The sequence below is a fragment of the Argentina anserina genome, chromosome 1 (genome assembly GCF_933775445.1).
Source record: "Argentina anserina chromosome 1, drPotAnse1.1, whole genome shotgun sequence".
Classification (NCBI taxonomy): Eukaryota; Viridiplantae; Streptophyta; class Magnoliopsida; order Rosales; family Rosaceae; genus Argentina; species Argentina anserina.
In genome coordinates, this window is record NC_065872.1 from 2,589,171 (window position 1) to 2,603,928 (window position 14,758).

The 14,758-nt window shown below is 40.3% G+C and overlaps 3 protein-coding genes across 3 annotated transcripts; 2 read left to right on the forward strand and 1 right to left on the reverse strand.

The window, feature by feature from the left end:
* The first annotated feature begins 219 nt into the window (after positions 1 to 219).
* Positions 220 to 4,805, forward strand: LOC126805134 (protein unc-13 homolog). Its single transcript, XM_050532243.1, has 5 exons — positions 220 to 945; positions 1,336 to 2,202; positions 2,346 to 2,801; positions 2,964 to 3,153; positions 3,244 to 4,805. The coding sequence occupies exons 1-5, from the start codon at positions 442 to 444 to the stop codon at positions 4,173 to 4,175; spliced, it is 2,949 nt and encodes a 982-aa protein (XP_050388200.1). The 5' UTR covers positions 220 to 441; the 3' UTR covers positions 4,176 to 4,805.
* Positions 4,806 to 4,953: 148 nt separating this feature from the next.
* LOC126805135 (dolichyl-diphosphooligosaccharide--protein glycosyltransferase subunit STT3A) lies at positions 4,954 to 11,478 on the reverse strand. Its single transcript, XM_050532244.1, has 23 exons — positions 11,281 to 11,478; positions 10,978 to 11,040; positions 10,740 to 10,795; positions 10,546 to 10,617; positions 10,295 to 10,400; positions 10,159 to 10,209; positions 9,510 to 9,605; positions 9,310 to 9,369; positions 9,103 to 9,216; positions 8,779 to 8,865; positions 8,432 to 8,535; positions 8,251 to 8,346; positions 7,757 to 7,877; positions 7,545 to 7,625; positions 7,319 to 7,450; positions 6,998 to 7,228; positions 6,536 to 6,679; positions 6,181 to 6,367; positions 6,006 to 6,103; positions 5,756 to 5,835; positions 5,578 to 5,665; positions 5,258 to 5,347; positions 4,954 to 5,152 (listed from the first exon to the last, which is right to left on the reverse strand). Exons 1-23 carry the CDS (start codon positions 11,395 to 11,397, stop codon positions 5,093 to 5,095), a joined length of 2,334 nt encoding a protein of 777 aa, XP_050388201.1. The 5' UTR covers positions 11,398 to 11,478; the 3' UTR covers positions 4,954 to 5,092.
* Positions 11,479 to 12,216: 738 nt separating this feature from the next.
* On the forward strand, positions 12,217 to 14,657 carry LOC126796683 (SNW/SKI-interacting protein). Its single transcript, XM_050523457.1, has 2 exons — positions 12,217 to 12,349; positions 12,616 to 14,657. The coding sequence occupies exon 2, from the start codon at positions 12,626 to 12,628 to the stop codon at positions 14,453 to 14,455; it is 1,830 nt and encodes a 609-aa protein (XP_050379414.1). The 5' UTR covers positions 12,217 to 12,349; positions 12,616 to 12,625; the 3' UTR covers positions 14,456 to 14,657.
* The last annotated feature ends 101 nt before the right edge of the window (positions 14,658 to 14,758 follow it).

Consider the following 14,758-nt stretch of genomic DNA (forward strand, 5'->3'; position numbering starts at 1 on the left):
AACTCAAAAGACTCAGTAAAGCTCATATCACAACAAAGACATACAACTCATAGAGAAGACAAGGTCTTTGCAAGAAATGGTGTCAAGTTTGACATTCATATAATAAAAACAATTTAATACCCCAATATCTAACTGATGATAACTGTTACACTCTTAAACCAAAAAAAAAAGATGATAACTGTTACACATTTCCATTAAATTATCCATTGTTCTAATATCCAAAATTCAAAAAAGAGTCCTACTTTTCTCTCCTCCAAAAACCCATCTTCTTCTTCTTCCCCAAATTTCAATCCCAATAGAAACAAAGTAGTGGGTTCTCAAATTCAGTGCCTTTTTTTAATCTCTAAACAAAACTTCATGATCACAATCATGGCTTCCTTGAAAGTCAAGCAAGCATAACCCCACAACCAAAAACCAAAGTCTCTTCCTTTCTTTACCAAAATGGCTCAGATCATCAGAGACAGAGTGTTCGGCTCTTTTGGCGGTTCAAGAAGACACAACAAACTCCCTATTCCAATTCCAATCCCAAAACCAGAACCAGAACCAGAACCCGAACCCGATCGGGTCATGCCCGTTTACCCAGTTGAAGACCTCCCCAACCCGTTCGGGGAGTTGGGCCGGGAAATCTCGGACTCGGACCTCCGGGAAACCGTGTACGAGATCCTAGTCGGAGCATGCCGGAGCTCCGGACCGAAACCGCTCACCTACACGCCGCAGTCGGAGAAGCCCGACCGGAGTTCGCTGTCGTCGCTTCAGAGGTCGCTGACGTCGTCGGCGAAGGCGGCGCTGGGTTTGAAGCAAACGGCGTCGTCTAAGAGGCTTGGGACAGTTGGAAGTAGCAAACGGACCGGGTCGGTTTTTGAGCTCATGCGGGTCCAGATGAGGGTTTCGGAGCAGACCGATACCCGAATCCGAAGAGCCCTTCTCAGAGTTGCTGCTGGTCAGGTTAGTAGTGATTTCTTTCTTCTATCTAAATTTATGTTCTGTAATTTTTAGTATTTGGAATTTTTACTGTTTATTTTGTAGCAAATAAGTAAGAAAAATCGAATTGTGAATCAAAATTTTACTGTTGTATTGATCAATGTGTTTTATGCTTAAAATAGTGTTTGAGGAATCTGAGTATTAGTAAATTTTGTTTTCTTCATAATGGTTCAATTTTTAGCTGCTGTATTTTTTTTTTTCTGCATTTCTGATGAAGTTTGTTGTAAACTTGTAATAGTAAGGCTTAGTTTGTGTTTACTGAGATTTGGGACTGTGAAGGGTGTTGAATGCATGGTTTGGACTTTTGGCTGATTGTTGATGTTATGGAAATGTGTTTGTGTGTTTGTGTTATAGCTGGGACGAAAGATAGAGTGCATGGTCTTGCCACTGGAGCTCTTGCAGCATTTCAGGTCGTTGGATTTTGGCACCCAGCAAGAGTATGAGGCTTGGCAGAGGAGGAATTTGAAGGTTCTTGAAGCGGGGCTTCTTGTGTATCCGCATATGCCTTTGGATAGGAAAGACACTGCTGCTCAACAGCTGCGGAAGATTATTCGTGGGGCGTTGGAGAAGCCCATGGAGGCTGGGAAGAATACCGAGACAATGCAGGTTCTCCGCAGTGTTGTTATGTCTCTTGCCTGCAGATCGTTTGATGGGTCTGTTTCTGATGTGTGCCACTGGGCGGATGGATTTCCTTTGAACCTCAGGCTCTACCAGAAGCTCCTTGAGTCGTGTTTTGACCTGAATGAACAGACCTCTATAATTGAAGAGCTTGATGAGGTTTTAGAAGTCATGAAGAAGACCTGGGTGGTACTCGGAATAAACCAAATTCTGCATAATCTTTGTTTTGCTTGGGTTCTGTTTCATCGATATGTTACAACCGGCCAAGTGGATAATGATCTGCTGTCTGCATCCAATAACCTCTTGGCTGAAGTTCAGCAGGATGCCAATGCCACAAAAGATCCAGCTTATTTGAAAATCGTAAGTTCAACATTGAATGCAATACTGAGTTGGACTGAGAAAAGGCTTCTTGCCTACCGTAAATGTTTCAACTCTGGCAACATTGAGGTGATGCAAAACATTGTCTCCCTGGGGGTATTATCAGCAAAAGTACTAGCAGAGGATATTTCTCAGGAGCGTCGTAGGAAGAAGAAAGAAGTTGATGTGCCGCATGACAGGGTTGACAGCTACATAAGATCATCAATACGCACTGCTTTTGCTCAGGCAAGTTCTCATACTCCATTACTGGAACATTTCTACAAGATGCTATATTGTGCATCATGCTCGGAATTATATTATTAAGCTTCCTTAACTTTCCTTGTACGCTGTAAATCATATTGTTCATTAATTACTATCTCTTATGACAGAAACTGGAAAAAGTGGGCTCCAACAAGCGCCCATCAAAGAGCCACAATAATCATGTTCCTACACTTTCTGTCCTTGCAATTGAAGTTAGCGAACTGGCCTTTAGTGAGAAGGATATATTTGGTCCAGTATTGAAGAGATGGCACCCTTTTGCAACTGGGGTTGCTATGGCTACACTACATTCTTGCTACGGAGACGAGCTCAAGCAATTTGTGGATCGTATCAGTGAGTTGACTCCTGATACTGTACAAGTACTAAGAGCTGCTGACAAATTGGAGAAAGATCTTGTGCAGATTGCTGTTGAAGATTCTGTGGATAGTGAGGATGGCGGGAAATCCATTATACAGGAGATGCCTCCTTATGAGGCTGAAGCTGTAATGGCTGAGCTTGCGAAGGATTGGATAAGGACAAGAGTAGACAGGCTGAAGGAATGGGTTGACAGAAACGTGCAACTAGAGGTATGCATTTTCTTTCTTGACAAATGACAAGAAGTATCTCTGCTTGAGCTTCTCACTGGTGACTCAACCACATTCAGAGATTACGGAATTGTGTCCCACAGTGATCAAGTTTCAGTTGCGCAACTTGAGACTATTTTCTTATGTTGTGAACTTTCTCTACAGGTCTGGAATCCACAAGCAAACAAAGAACGCATAGCTCCATCTGCCGTTGAAGTTTTACGTATTATAGATGATACACTGGAAGCATTCTTTATGTTGCCTATACCAATGCATCCCGGATTGATTCCAGAATTGAAGTCTGGTCTTGATAGATGTCTTCAATACTATGTATCAAAGGCCAAGACTGGCTGTGGTATAGATCTAAAAAGCTTACTCTAGTGCATTAAATTTGAAGTTTTCAATCTCCATTATAACAAATATTTCTCTTCTATGATCTGTGCAGGAACCAGAGTTACCTTCATTCCCTCTATGCCTGCTTTGACTAGATGTTCAGCAGGATCAAAATTTCATGGTGTATTCAAGAAGGAACGGTCACATATAAACCAGAGGAGGAAAGCACAGGTTGGAAGTACAAATGGGGATAGTTTGTGTGGGATTCCACAGCTTTGTGTTCGCATTAATACTCTGCAGCTGATTCGAGGGGAGTTGGGAGTTTTTGAGAAGAGGATATTTGCTCATCTGGGGAACTTGGGATCCACTCAAAAGGGGGATTTTGTGAATGGGATGGGAAAAATGTTTGAGCTCTCCGCATCTGCTTGTGTAGAAGGGATCCATCAACTTTGTGAGGCAACAGCTTACAAGGTTGTTTTCCATGAACTAAGTCATGTTCTTTGGGATGGCTTATATAATGTGGATGCTTCTTCTTGTAGAATTGAGCCTTTTCTACAGGAACTCGAGCAATTTTTGGAGATCATCTCGTCAGCAGTTCATGACAGAGTTAGAACACGCGTCATAACGGATCTCATGAAAGCTTCCTTTGATGGATTCTTGATGGTTTTGCTTGCTGGAGGCCCTTCCCGCAGTTTTACACAGAGAGATGCTGACATAATGGAGGAGGATTTTAAATTTCTGACAGATTTGTTCTGGTCAAATGGGGATGGATTACCAGCTGATTTAATAGATAAGTTGTCAACCACTGTTAAGGACATTCTTCCTCTCTACCATACTGATACCAATAGCCTTATTGAACGGTTCAAGCGCGTGACTCTGGAGAACTATGGCTCTTCTGCCAGGTCTAACCTGCCATTGCCTCCAACTTCGGATAAGTGGAATTCCAATGACCCAAATACACTTCTACGTGTCTTATGTCATAGGAATGATGAGACTGCAGCCAAGTTCCTGAAGAAGACTTATAATTTGCCTAAGAAGCTGTAACAACTGCGGTGATGAATGACAACAACAAAATGCAAGGTTTCCGCAGCAACTAGGGTCATTTCGCTCTTGCTTACTATGATGTCACCCCTGAACAGCTCCAGAGATGATCTTGTTTTGTGAGAAGAGCCGTTCAGTTGGGGGCATAATATTCACATGTACAGTGTATTTGATGACCACAGGTTACATGTGCTTGATGCTCATAGCTTAGTTAGTCGAACTTCAAGCTTGATGCAGAGGCTTGGAATTCTAATCTTCAAACTTCAAAGATTATTCTTTCTCCTGATGTGTTCATAATAATGCTCGAGGGAATGTGGTGAGACACTTCATTTTTCTCTTGCATTGTATCCGATTACTGTCGGAGGCACTTTCCGGCAAAGAAATACTGACAGCTGCAAATTTTGCGAAATTTATCTGTTCTTTTTAAGAGTATACGTAAATACTGGGAAATTTACTGAGAATGATTGGACTACATACTCCAATCTGATGAACTGATATTACTTTGGTGATAATAATGGGCCTGTAGCAAAGATTTACCAAATTTATGTAGTAGCATCTCTAGGTAAACAACAGTTATCATGTCAAGTTACTTTTCGATATTTGACAAAAGGCGCCATTGTGTAGCTAGGACATGCTGAGTTTGAGAGCCAAATGCTTTCATTTGAACTACCAAATTGACTCATCGCACCTTGTCTTTTGAACCACCAGATGTTGAGTTTTTTTTGGCAGTCCATTTCAACCAACACTTATAGATTATGCCCTAAAAGAGTACAAATCAAAATCATCTAAAGCGTAGCAAAATTGTCATTTGAATTTCGTAAGAATGCCACTGCTTTCTGAGCCTTCTCAGCCTCTAGAGGCCCTCGCTTTTTGTATACATAATGAAGTTACAGATAACATAAGCAAAGATTAGATGGCTTTTAGTTCCATGGATTCTTTCTATTTCCACTTCTTTGTCCACTAATCGTAGAGGTTGATTTCTGTCAATACAGCAAGCATTAGTGATTTTGTATCATTACAAATAATGGTCCAAATAATAACAATAACCAAACATAATACTGGGGAACAGAGATGATGAAACATACCGATTTTGACTTTTTAGTCTTTCCTCTGATTCGGTTCTTTGGTGATTTTAGTTTGTATATCCGAACCATCCAATGGTGAGTTGTAAAGACCTAAATTGAACAAAATTCAACATCAGTTAGAAGCTTATGAAAAAAGGGTAGGAAGATTCTGTGTGCTTGCGTTATTCCCGCTAATTAAAAAAATTCACAAGGAATGACAATGAAACCGAAACAGGTGAATCGAATCTAATCGATTGTTGTCTTTTCTTTTATCACATATATTGAGAAAGTATTTCACACGAGACCGGCAAAGCATCAATTAAATGTTTAGACAATCTGACCTCTTCAAAATGGGTTAGTTTGAAATGCTTCTTTCCTATTTCTGTTCGCCTCACCCTATCAAAGCCTTTACCATCTGTGTCCACAAACCTGTAGTAAATGAAGACAAGCAACACATTTTAACAGCAGGAACAATCAAACTCTACAGATGAATAAAAAAACCTTGACATTTGTTCAGACCTGTAATAAGAGAGCTTGTACATGAGACAATTTAGCATGGTAGGGGTGGCCTGATTGTCAATCCGATACTGACCGTCTCTCTGGTGGAGGAATGACAATGTAAACACATGGTTCATGACTCAATATTAGAATACTATTAACTGAAATCTTCCATAGTACTTAAGTGTAAAAATATATAAAATTAACTGACAGCCAATCAGTTACCCCAGGAAAGGGGAAAGGAAAGAAATGAGTGAAGAAAATAACTCACTAAATAATCAGGTTCCTTGATATGAGGAAATACACCACCTCCAATACGGACCATCCACAGGAATTTATTGATATCATCACTGGGGTACCCAACAAGACCTGAATAAGTATATTCATACATCAGAATTAAGTTTAACTTTCTTTGGTAAGATTTCAGCATGGAAAAAGAAGCCAACCTCCAAAAACAACAAGAACATATTTTACATCCAATGAGTTGAAAATTTCCCACGCGGCCTTTTCTGGAGAAGACATGGCTGTACCAACTGTTGCAATATGAGTGTTGTTCCAGGTATTATTATCAACAATGACAGTACGGTTAGCCATGGCAGTGGTTTGGTAACCATAATCCCACCAAGATGCAACCTGCAAAAAGTGATATATTCAGTTATATTACTATTCTCCCTTGATAAATAAATAAGGTAGAGAACAGCATGTAGCTTGAATGATTACTTATTTGCAACTCCCAGTCTGTTAAAAATCAAAATGAGATACTAATCATACTGGAAAAAAACTCAATGCTGAGAACCTCACTTTATCATCCACCTCAGTATTGTGGCTTAGCCATGCATAAGCCTCTCTAAAATCATCAAACACATGGAGACCGTCATGTGAATGAGATGTTAGAACAATGGATGGGGCTGAATATGCTTCTGCTGCTGCCCAGACACAATGAACCTACACAACAATCAACAACTCATCATCACAAGCCTCTTGTAAGTCAAAATTCATTGGAAGAAGTCCAAAAGGAATATAGGAAGTCGCTTCTCTGTAGGAAAATTACAAGTTCATCTGGAAATAAGGGTTCTGTTTGAAAATTTTATATAAGTAACAAATGCATAATATCAAAAGGCAGGAAGGAGGTACAAGTTCAAACACCATCATGTACTGTTACAAAAGAAATTTGATAAAATCTACTAGTGTACATGAATATCAGAATCAGATGTCAGATTAGTGGTTGATAGTAAACATAGAGAACAACAAAGAATACTATACCACATAGAAGGCACCCAGCAGCACCAGTAGAAAAAGAGCAAGAATCGATCCCTCAAAAGGTAGCACCAGAAGCTTCTTTTCTATTCGAATTTTGATAGAAGGCTTTTCCATTGGTTCTTTTTCCTTCTTCCTGTTCTTTCTTGAGGGTCTCTCCTTTAATGTCTCTCCACCTTTATCAGCCTTAGGCACTTCATTCAGTGGCACAGGGCTATCAGTACTGGTCACCTCTGCCTTGATGTCCAAAAAGAAACAGTCAATGCTAGTCTAAATTGAGCAAAGTTGAATTAACATCAATGAGCGACATAACGAATGCATGCTCACCTCAACTGGTGAAAGCCCTGGTAATCCAGGGAACTGAAACTTGATTGATCGTGTGAAAACTTCAAAAGCTTCAGAGAGAGCAATTCCGGAAGTAATGCATGCTGCTGGAGCAAGTACCAGCATAAGCCGTACCTGTAATATTACCAAACAATTTATTTTACATGAATCGTGCATTAAGGCTAGAAGAAAACAAATCAGACTTTTGATTACCCGCAAAAGTTCTTACCATAACTCCAGAGAAATAAACTGACGTTACTATATACAGGATGACAAAAGAGCTTGCATCTGATAAGGGTGAAAAGCATGCCTAGTAACAGATATGAGCCATTAACACAGCAGTTAGAACACGGAAAACATAGAGAGCTGTACAAAAAAGAAAAACTATAGTAACTTGAAAATAAAAGGGTACAAATAGTAACTAAGAAGAAAATATCTTACAATTATGCCCGCTGGAACTAAGAATGCCAACACATTAATGTCCATAAAGTACGAGGGCCAAGTAGGAGGTTGATGTTCACTAACACTGGCAATAATCGGGATGTACTTGCTTGCATAGGTTCTGAAAAGAAAAAAAGATGGTACATGTAACATGAGACAATGAGATTACTTTTTCCATGAGAAACATGAGAATAATTTGGCAAGTTTATGCCTAAGCACAATGACATGAGACATAAAGATTACTCTCTCCGTGAGAATCCACCGAACACTAATTAAGTTCAGAATCTATTTCCTTCCCCAAATTAGCCCAACAGAATCACAGAACTAGACCAAAGCAATATATTTTTAATGATTTCTGAGGCCATAAATCCAACTGCAGTATAGTTATACACTTGTCCAGTTATAAAATGTCTGACTATACTAATGCGAGTTCATCCATAAGACCACAAGTTAGCGAAGCAAAAGACCATATATATAGTGAATTTTGTACTTACGGATCAAGAAGACTCAGACTTCGCCCACTCCATCCCTTTGTTGGGCTTGAAGCTACCAAAGCTACCAGCACTGCTATCACAGCACAGCATATTACCCTGAAAAATAATGTGAGAGATGGCTATCAATTGCGTTCAACCATGAGAGCTAGCACAAGTTCAAATACAGAACAAGTAAGCTTACGCGCCAATAGAGAGAACAAGTGTCACAGCAACTTTGAACATTTTAGGAGAAAGAACCCCTTTGATATAGTATACAAATGCGACCACATGTATAATTATAAAAACCTGCATAAGAAAGAAAACATGTTGTCACATAAACAGTAGCAACATAAGTATATGACACGATCAAATGCATCTGATGTAAAGTACAAGTGATTTTTGTTTCTGCAGCAAATGGAAAAAAAAAACCGACTAGCTTTGGTGGTAGTCCTAATGAATAAAGGCATTGATTTCACAAAACTAGGTTGTTACTTAGTTATGTAGCCAATCCACGACACGCTCCAGTATCAAAAGTTGGTAAACACTCACCAAGAAGGATGCAAAATGTTCGGATGTCATGACTGCATTAAATCCAACAACAGGCACCAAAGCAGCTAATAATGTTCCCAAGACAACCTGGATTAAAAAAATTATGTGTTCAAGAAGAAGCAAGAATCTCAACAGAGTATAAGAATAATGGAGCTTCCTTGAGTTCTCTATGAAATCTTACTTCTAACTCAAAATTAAACCAAGTTGTGATTATTCAGTTAACTTTCCAATCTCGAGAATATAGGTATCAATTATATACTTTCAAGGCTAAATGCATCTATTAATTTCAACCCCGCATAAAGCTTTGGAAGCAATTATACTTACAAGAGGAGCATAGGCAATGTACAGCCGCGATGAGTACCGACCAGTTACAATGCACATAAGCACATGGATTGGAATAAGATTGATAATAAATGTGTAGCCTCCCCAAGAGCAAACCTGTAACATTGACAAAATGCAGATCAAATCAAATTGAATGTGATGTGAAATTGAGTAACTTTTATCATAGAACAAACAACTTCAAAAAATTACCATGTAAAAGTATGCTAGGGCATTAAGAGTTGCATAGAAGAGGGATCCTGTATTCAGAGTCTGAACATAAAGCATTCAGAGTCAGAAAAAAATTGAAGCATGTTATAGAGATATTCATGTAGCTTGTGTAAACCATATATCTATGGGATACAGATAAAATGGAGAAACTTTAGAAACCTGAAACCTGAAATAAAGTTAACCTTTATGTAGAGATAGAAAGTGAAGACCAAAGCAAAAATAGCCACAGCTTCATTGTCATAGCTTCCAGCTACAGAACGCGAAATGTAAGATGGGACCTGTAAACAAAATCATAACAGGTCAAAAACAAACAAGTGTCTGTTGCAAAGAATAATTTCAGTCATACAGCACAACATATCCATAGAGAAGCGACGGCATGAATTCTTTGTAAACTATTGTTCCAACCAGATGAGAAAGCATAAAATACGAATTTAGAATGCACATTTCACACTTCACTGAAAATCTACAAGAGGTCTATGCAAAACTATACAAAAGTGGCTAGAACCATTGTTACTTGTCCAGTTGTGACTGCAAATTTTACATGAAGAAAATTTTGAGGATATTTCATGCAGGATTTTCAAATTATGTCAGAGCAGAGCACCAGTGAGACTTAGGACAAATCTGTACGTTCTATTGGACCAAAACCCAATAGCCTAGCCAGGTGAAGTAAATTTTGACATGATAAACATGGTTATACATGATCCCAAGAAATAGTTACTGGTTAATGCCACAAATAGGTTGCACCAACACTATTTTCAACAATTAGTGGCATTCAAAACCAAGAAAACGATTCTTTTTTGTTTTGTTTTGAGGAACCAGCATATTATTTACCATCGCAATAAGAGCTGCAGCAGTTAGTCCAGCACCAGTGCCCTTAACTTCCTGGAAAATGGTAACTGAATATCAAATCAACAAAAAAGGATGAAAAGATTAACTTTGAAGAAATAACTAAGGTGTGAATACGAACCCGAGTCAGAAGATAAGCTGCCCAGGATGTGAAAGCAGAGAATATAGGCGCTGTAAATACACAAATAGTTTCCACCGAAAGAGGAATATTTAATGAATTCAGCAACCTGAGACAAGAGCGCAAACATACCAAACCTTAGTAACACAGTACAACAGTTCTTTTGTCTTTCATTTTCTCCTTGGGCTTGTGTAAATATTCATGTCAAACTCAATCCATAAAGAAAAAGATATCTTTATAAATGCAATACTCACCACCATAGGGTTCCTGCTGTCAAGGTCAATCCAGGGTAAACAGTTCCACCAATCACACGACCAAGAGGATACCTTCAATGAAATAATAGAATGTGCATTAACTATATATTGCTGGATGCATTGACTTTATATTGCTAGATTATGTAATCAAATAACATATGGAGCTCAATGCCATAACAAGTAGAAGAAATTACCAGGTCCGGTCATCGAACCAGTTCCAAAAGTCATATATCCCATTCTTTGTCAGAAACTGAAACCATCAAAAAACAGTATTACCCTCTATACAGCTTACTGAGCTTAGCATCACTGCAATACAATAAGACAAACCGGTACACAATATGCTAATATCTTCCTAAGCTTTCAAAGCAGACCTAACTGAACAGAAGGTTACTCGATGCCGAACTGATGCGAAAATGAGAAAAAGAAACCAACCTGAGTGACTCTGTAATTGAAATAAGGATCAAACTCGTGAATAACACTCTCGTACTTTATAACCTGCAGATTAAATAAGCATTACTAATCAAATCACTGATAAATCACAGTTCTTAAACTCCATTTCACAAAACTAAACCAAAACAAATCACAAAACCTACACTATGATTCATAAGCTAAATATAATCCATAACTACACGAACAACTATATACATGCATTATAGAGGCATCGATACTAGTAAGACTGAGTTTGAACAAAACTAAACGATAAGATCTAGACGAATTGAGGAAGATGAAGCTTACGGAGAAGAGACGGATCGAGAAAGCGAGAACGCCGATCAGGATGAGGATGAAGAAAGAGAGGACATTACCGAAAGCATTCCTCAAGGTTTTACCGCTGGAGGGCTCGGAGGCCTCCATTGACGACCTCAACGAGCTTCGAGGTTTTCACAGAGAGAGAGAGAATTACAGAGAAGACTGAGGGGTTTTGGAAAGGCGTGAGTAGGGGAGAAGACTTTGCTGAACTAGACTGAGAGAGAGGTTGGTGGTGCTAGGGTGAGTAGCCAAAACTGCCCCCGCGTTTTCTCAGAAATGGCGGAGTTGTCCTCGGGTTATATACGTGGCTGGTTCTTATAGATGCGAGGCAGAAGCAAGGCTGGTGATTGGTCACGAACGACGCAGGTGTGTCACGACGTACGACGAGTCTAGCATTGGTGTGTGGGCCTGATTAGAAGCCCAAGTCACTAGAAACCAAAGCCCCAAACCATAATGCTTGCTTCCAAATAATTTCATCTCTATTCTCTAAGCTTATAAAGGTATTTGTTTGATGTCTTATGCTTCCCCAACCTCTTTAAGAATGGCATTTTCAAATTTAGAGAAAAACAAAAGATTCGTCTGAAATCATGATTTTCGCTCAAAACTCTGGAATTTTCAAATTTAGAGAAAAACACACGGTTTTTCGGCCAAAATCGCATATTCATAGTGTTCCACCAAAATCCTCCTGTAATTAAATCATCAACTTCGGAAAATTGTAAAAACAAAACGGCTCTATATCAAATATCAAGCCGTTTTGTTTTTACAATTTTCCGAAATTGGAGCACATCTCTAAAACTAAGTGATATCTATGCCCTAGGCCCAAAACAACATTGGTGGTCCAACATTAGCTAAAAAGCACAGAAATGGATCAGCCCAATCTATATAGCCATTCCCCAATCGAAGAAAATTCTAAATTCCCATTCCTCTCTCTGTATATAAACAGAAGCACTTATCCGTCGACTTTTTTCCACTGTCTTCTCCAACCTTTCTCCCCTGATCCACAAACTCGCCGTATCTAATTAAACCAGCCGCCAGAAAATATCTCGCCGCCGTTAAGGTCAGTTTCCGATTCGCCGTCTCCGTAGCTCCTTGCTTCTCTCTCAATCTGTATAATGAAATCAATTCAATGATTTGTTTCTCTCCTGATCTAGAAGTTAGGGTTTTTGATTATCTGTGTTCTAGCTTTATCTCGCTTCAATTTTTGTTTCGATTTTAGGTTCTTTAGTTTGGTATTTATATGAATCGGCGTATGTTGATTGTTATTCATTTGAGTTTAAGCTGATTAGGTATGTATTAATTTGGTATTGCTTTGTTTTTGAATAGCTTAATAACCATGGCGGCTCTGAAGGAGCTTCTTCCGCCAGCGAAATCGACCACCGCCACTTATTACGACCACTCGAACGATTCGTGGTTCAAGCAGCGGTTCAGTACAGAGACCGAGGCCGAAAAGGCTGCTGTGGTGAAGCCCAAGGCTGTGCCTCCTTACCTGAAGCGTCAAGGTTTTGTGCCGAGGAAGGTGGAGGACTTTGGAGATGGGGGCGCGTTCCCGGAGATTCATATCGCTCAGTACCCGCTCGGCATGGGCAGGGACAAGTTGGCGAAGCCTGGGAGTAAGGTTCTTCCGGTGACTGTTGATTCGAAGGGGAATATATCTTATGATGCGATTGTTAAGCAGAATGAGAATTCGAGGAAGATTGTGTATTCCCAGCATAAGGATATTGTGCCGATGATTTTGAAGAATGAGGAGGATATGATGAGTGAGGAGGAGGACGAGGAGTTGCAGAAGGAGATTGAGGAGACAACAGCAGAGACGAAAGCTGCACTTGAGAAGATTGTGAATGTGAGACTGAGCGCTGCACAGCCGAAGAATGTGGCGACGCAGTCGTCGGATTCGAAGTTTATCAAGTATAAGCCGTCTCAGAAGTCGTTGGCTTTTAATTCTGGTGCCAAGGAGAGGATTATTAGGATGGTCGAGATGCCTGTTGACCCACTTGAGCCTCCAAAGTTCAAGCATAAGCGTGTTCCAAGGGCTTCCGGGTCACCACCTGTCCCAGTCCTGCATTCCCCACCTCGGCCAGTGTCTGTGAAAGACCAGCAGGATTGGAAGATTCCACCTTGCATTTCAAACTGGAAGAATCCAAAAGGATATACAATCCCATTGGACAAACGTTTGGCTGCTGATGGAAGAGGTCTTCAAGACGTTCAGATTAATGATAATTTTGCAAAGCTTTCCGAGTCTTTGTATGTAGCAGAGCAGAAGGCTAGGGACGCAGTTGAGTTGAGATCTAAAGTTCAGAGGGAGATGCTGCAGAAGGAGAAGGATAGGAAAGAGCAGGAGCTCCGGGCTTTAGCTCAAAAAGCTCGTTCTGAGAGAACAGGAGCTGCACCCCCAGCTTCCTTTTCGATGCCTTCTGAGAGGGCAGGCATGGATACTGATAGGAGAGATGGGGATTATGAGCGTCATAGGGAAAAGGAGATGGATTACCCCAAGGAGACAAGAGAGGAGAAAGAACAGAGGTTGCAACGGGAGAAGATCCGTGAGGAGAGACGGCGAGAGAGGGAAAGGGAGAGAAGGTTGGAAGCCAAAGATGCTGCAATGGGAAAGAAAAGTAAAATCACAAGAGATAGGGATCGTGATGTTAGTGAGAAAGTGGCCCTTGGCATGGCTTCTTCTGGAGCAGGAAGAGGAGGAGAGGTTATGTATGACCAGAGGCTGTTTAACCAGGAGAAGGGAATGGGCTCTGGGTTTGCTACTGATGACCAGTACAATGTTTATGATAAGGGCTTGTTCACTGCACAGCCTACACTGTCCACTTTATACAGGCCAAAGAAGGATACCGATGCTGAGATGTATGGAGGGGCTGATGAGCAATTGGATAAGATTATGAAGACTGATCGCTTTAAACCTGACAAAGGATTCTCAGGAGCTTCTGAGAAGGCTGGTGGTCCGAGAGATGGACCTCTTGAATTTGAGAAGGATACCGAAGAAGCTGATCCATTTGGTCTCGACCAGTTCATGACAACCATAAATAAGGGAAAGAAGGCCATTGACAGAGTTGGCAAAGGAGGGACGATGAATGCAACTGCTGGGTCTTCTATGCGAGATAGCTCTGATACGGGATCCGGGAGAAGTCGTATCGGGTTCGAAAGGGGGAGCCGCTAAAAATGTGTCAATCAGCTTGTTTGGTAGTTGGATCAACATTTGGCCCTTATGTATGTTTTGTTGCTTAGAAAAAAGTCAGTAACGTACCGTACTGTCTTGATTTTTCTCTGGTTGTATAATGATGACTGATGAGTGTTTCGTTCATTGTGAACAAGTGCGTTCCTACTTTTAATTGTGAAACAGCTCCAGTTATTCATGTTCACCAATGTCTAGTTTATTATTCAGAAATTGTTGTCACTGGCCAAGGCGGTTCTCCACTTGATTATGCCTGGTAAATTGATAGTTCCGCGCCTACATGAGTGC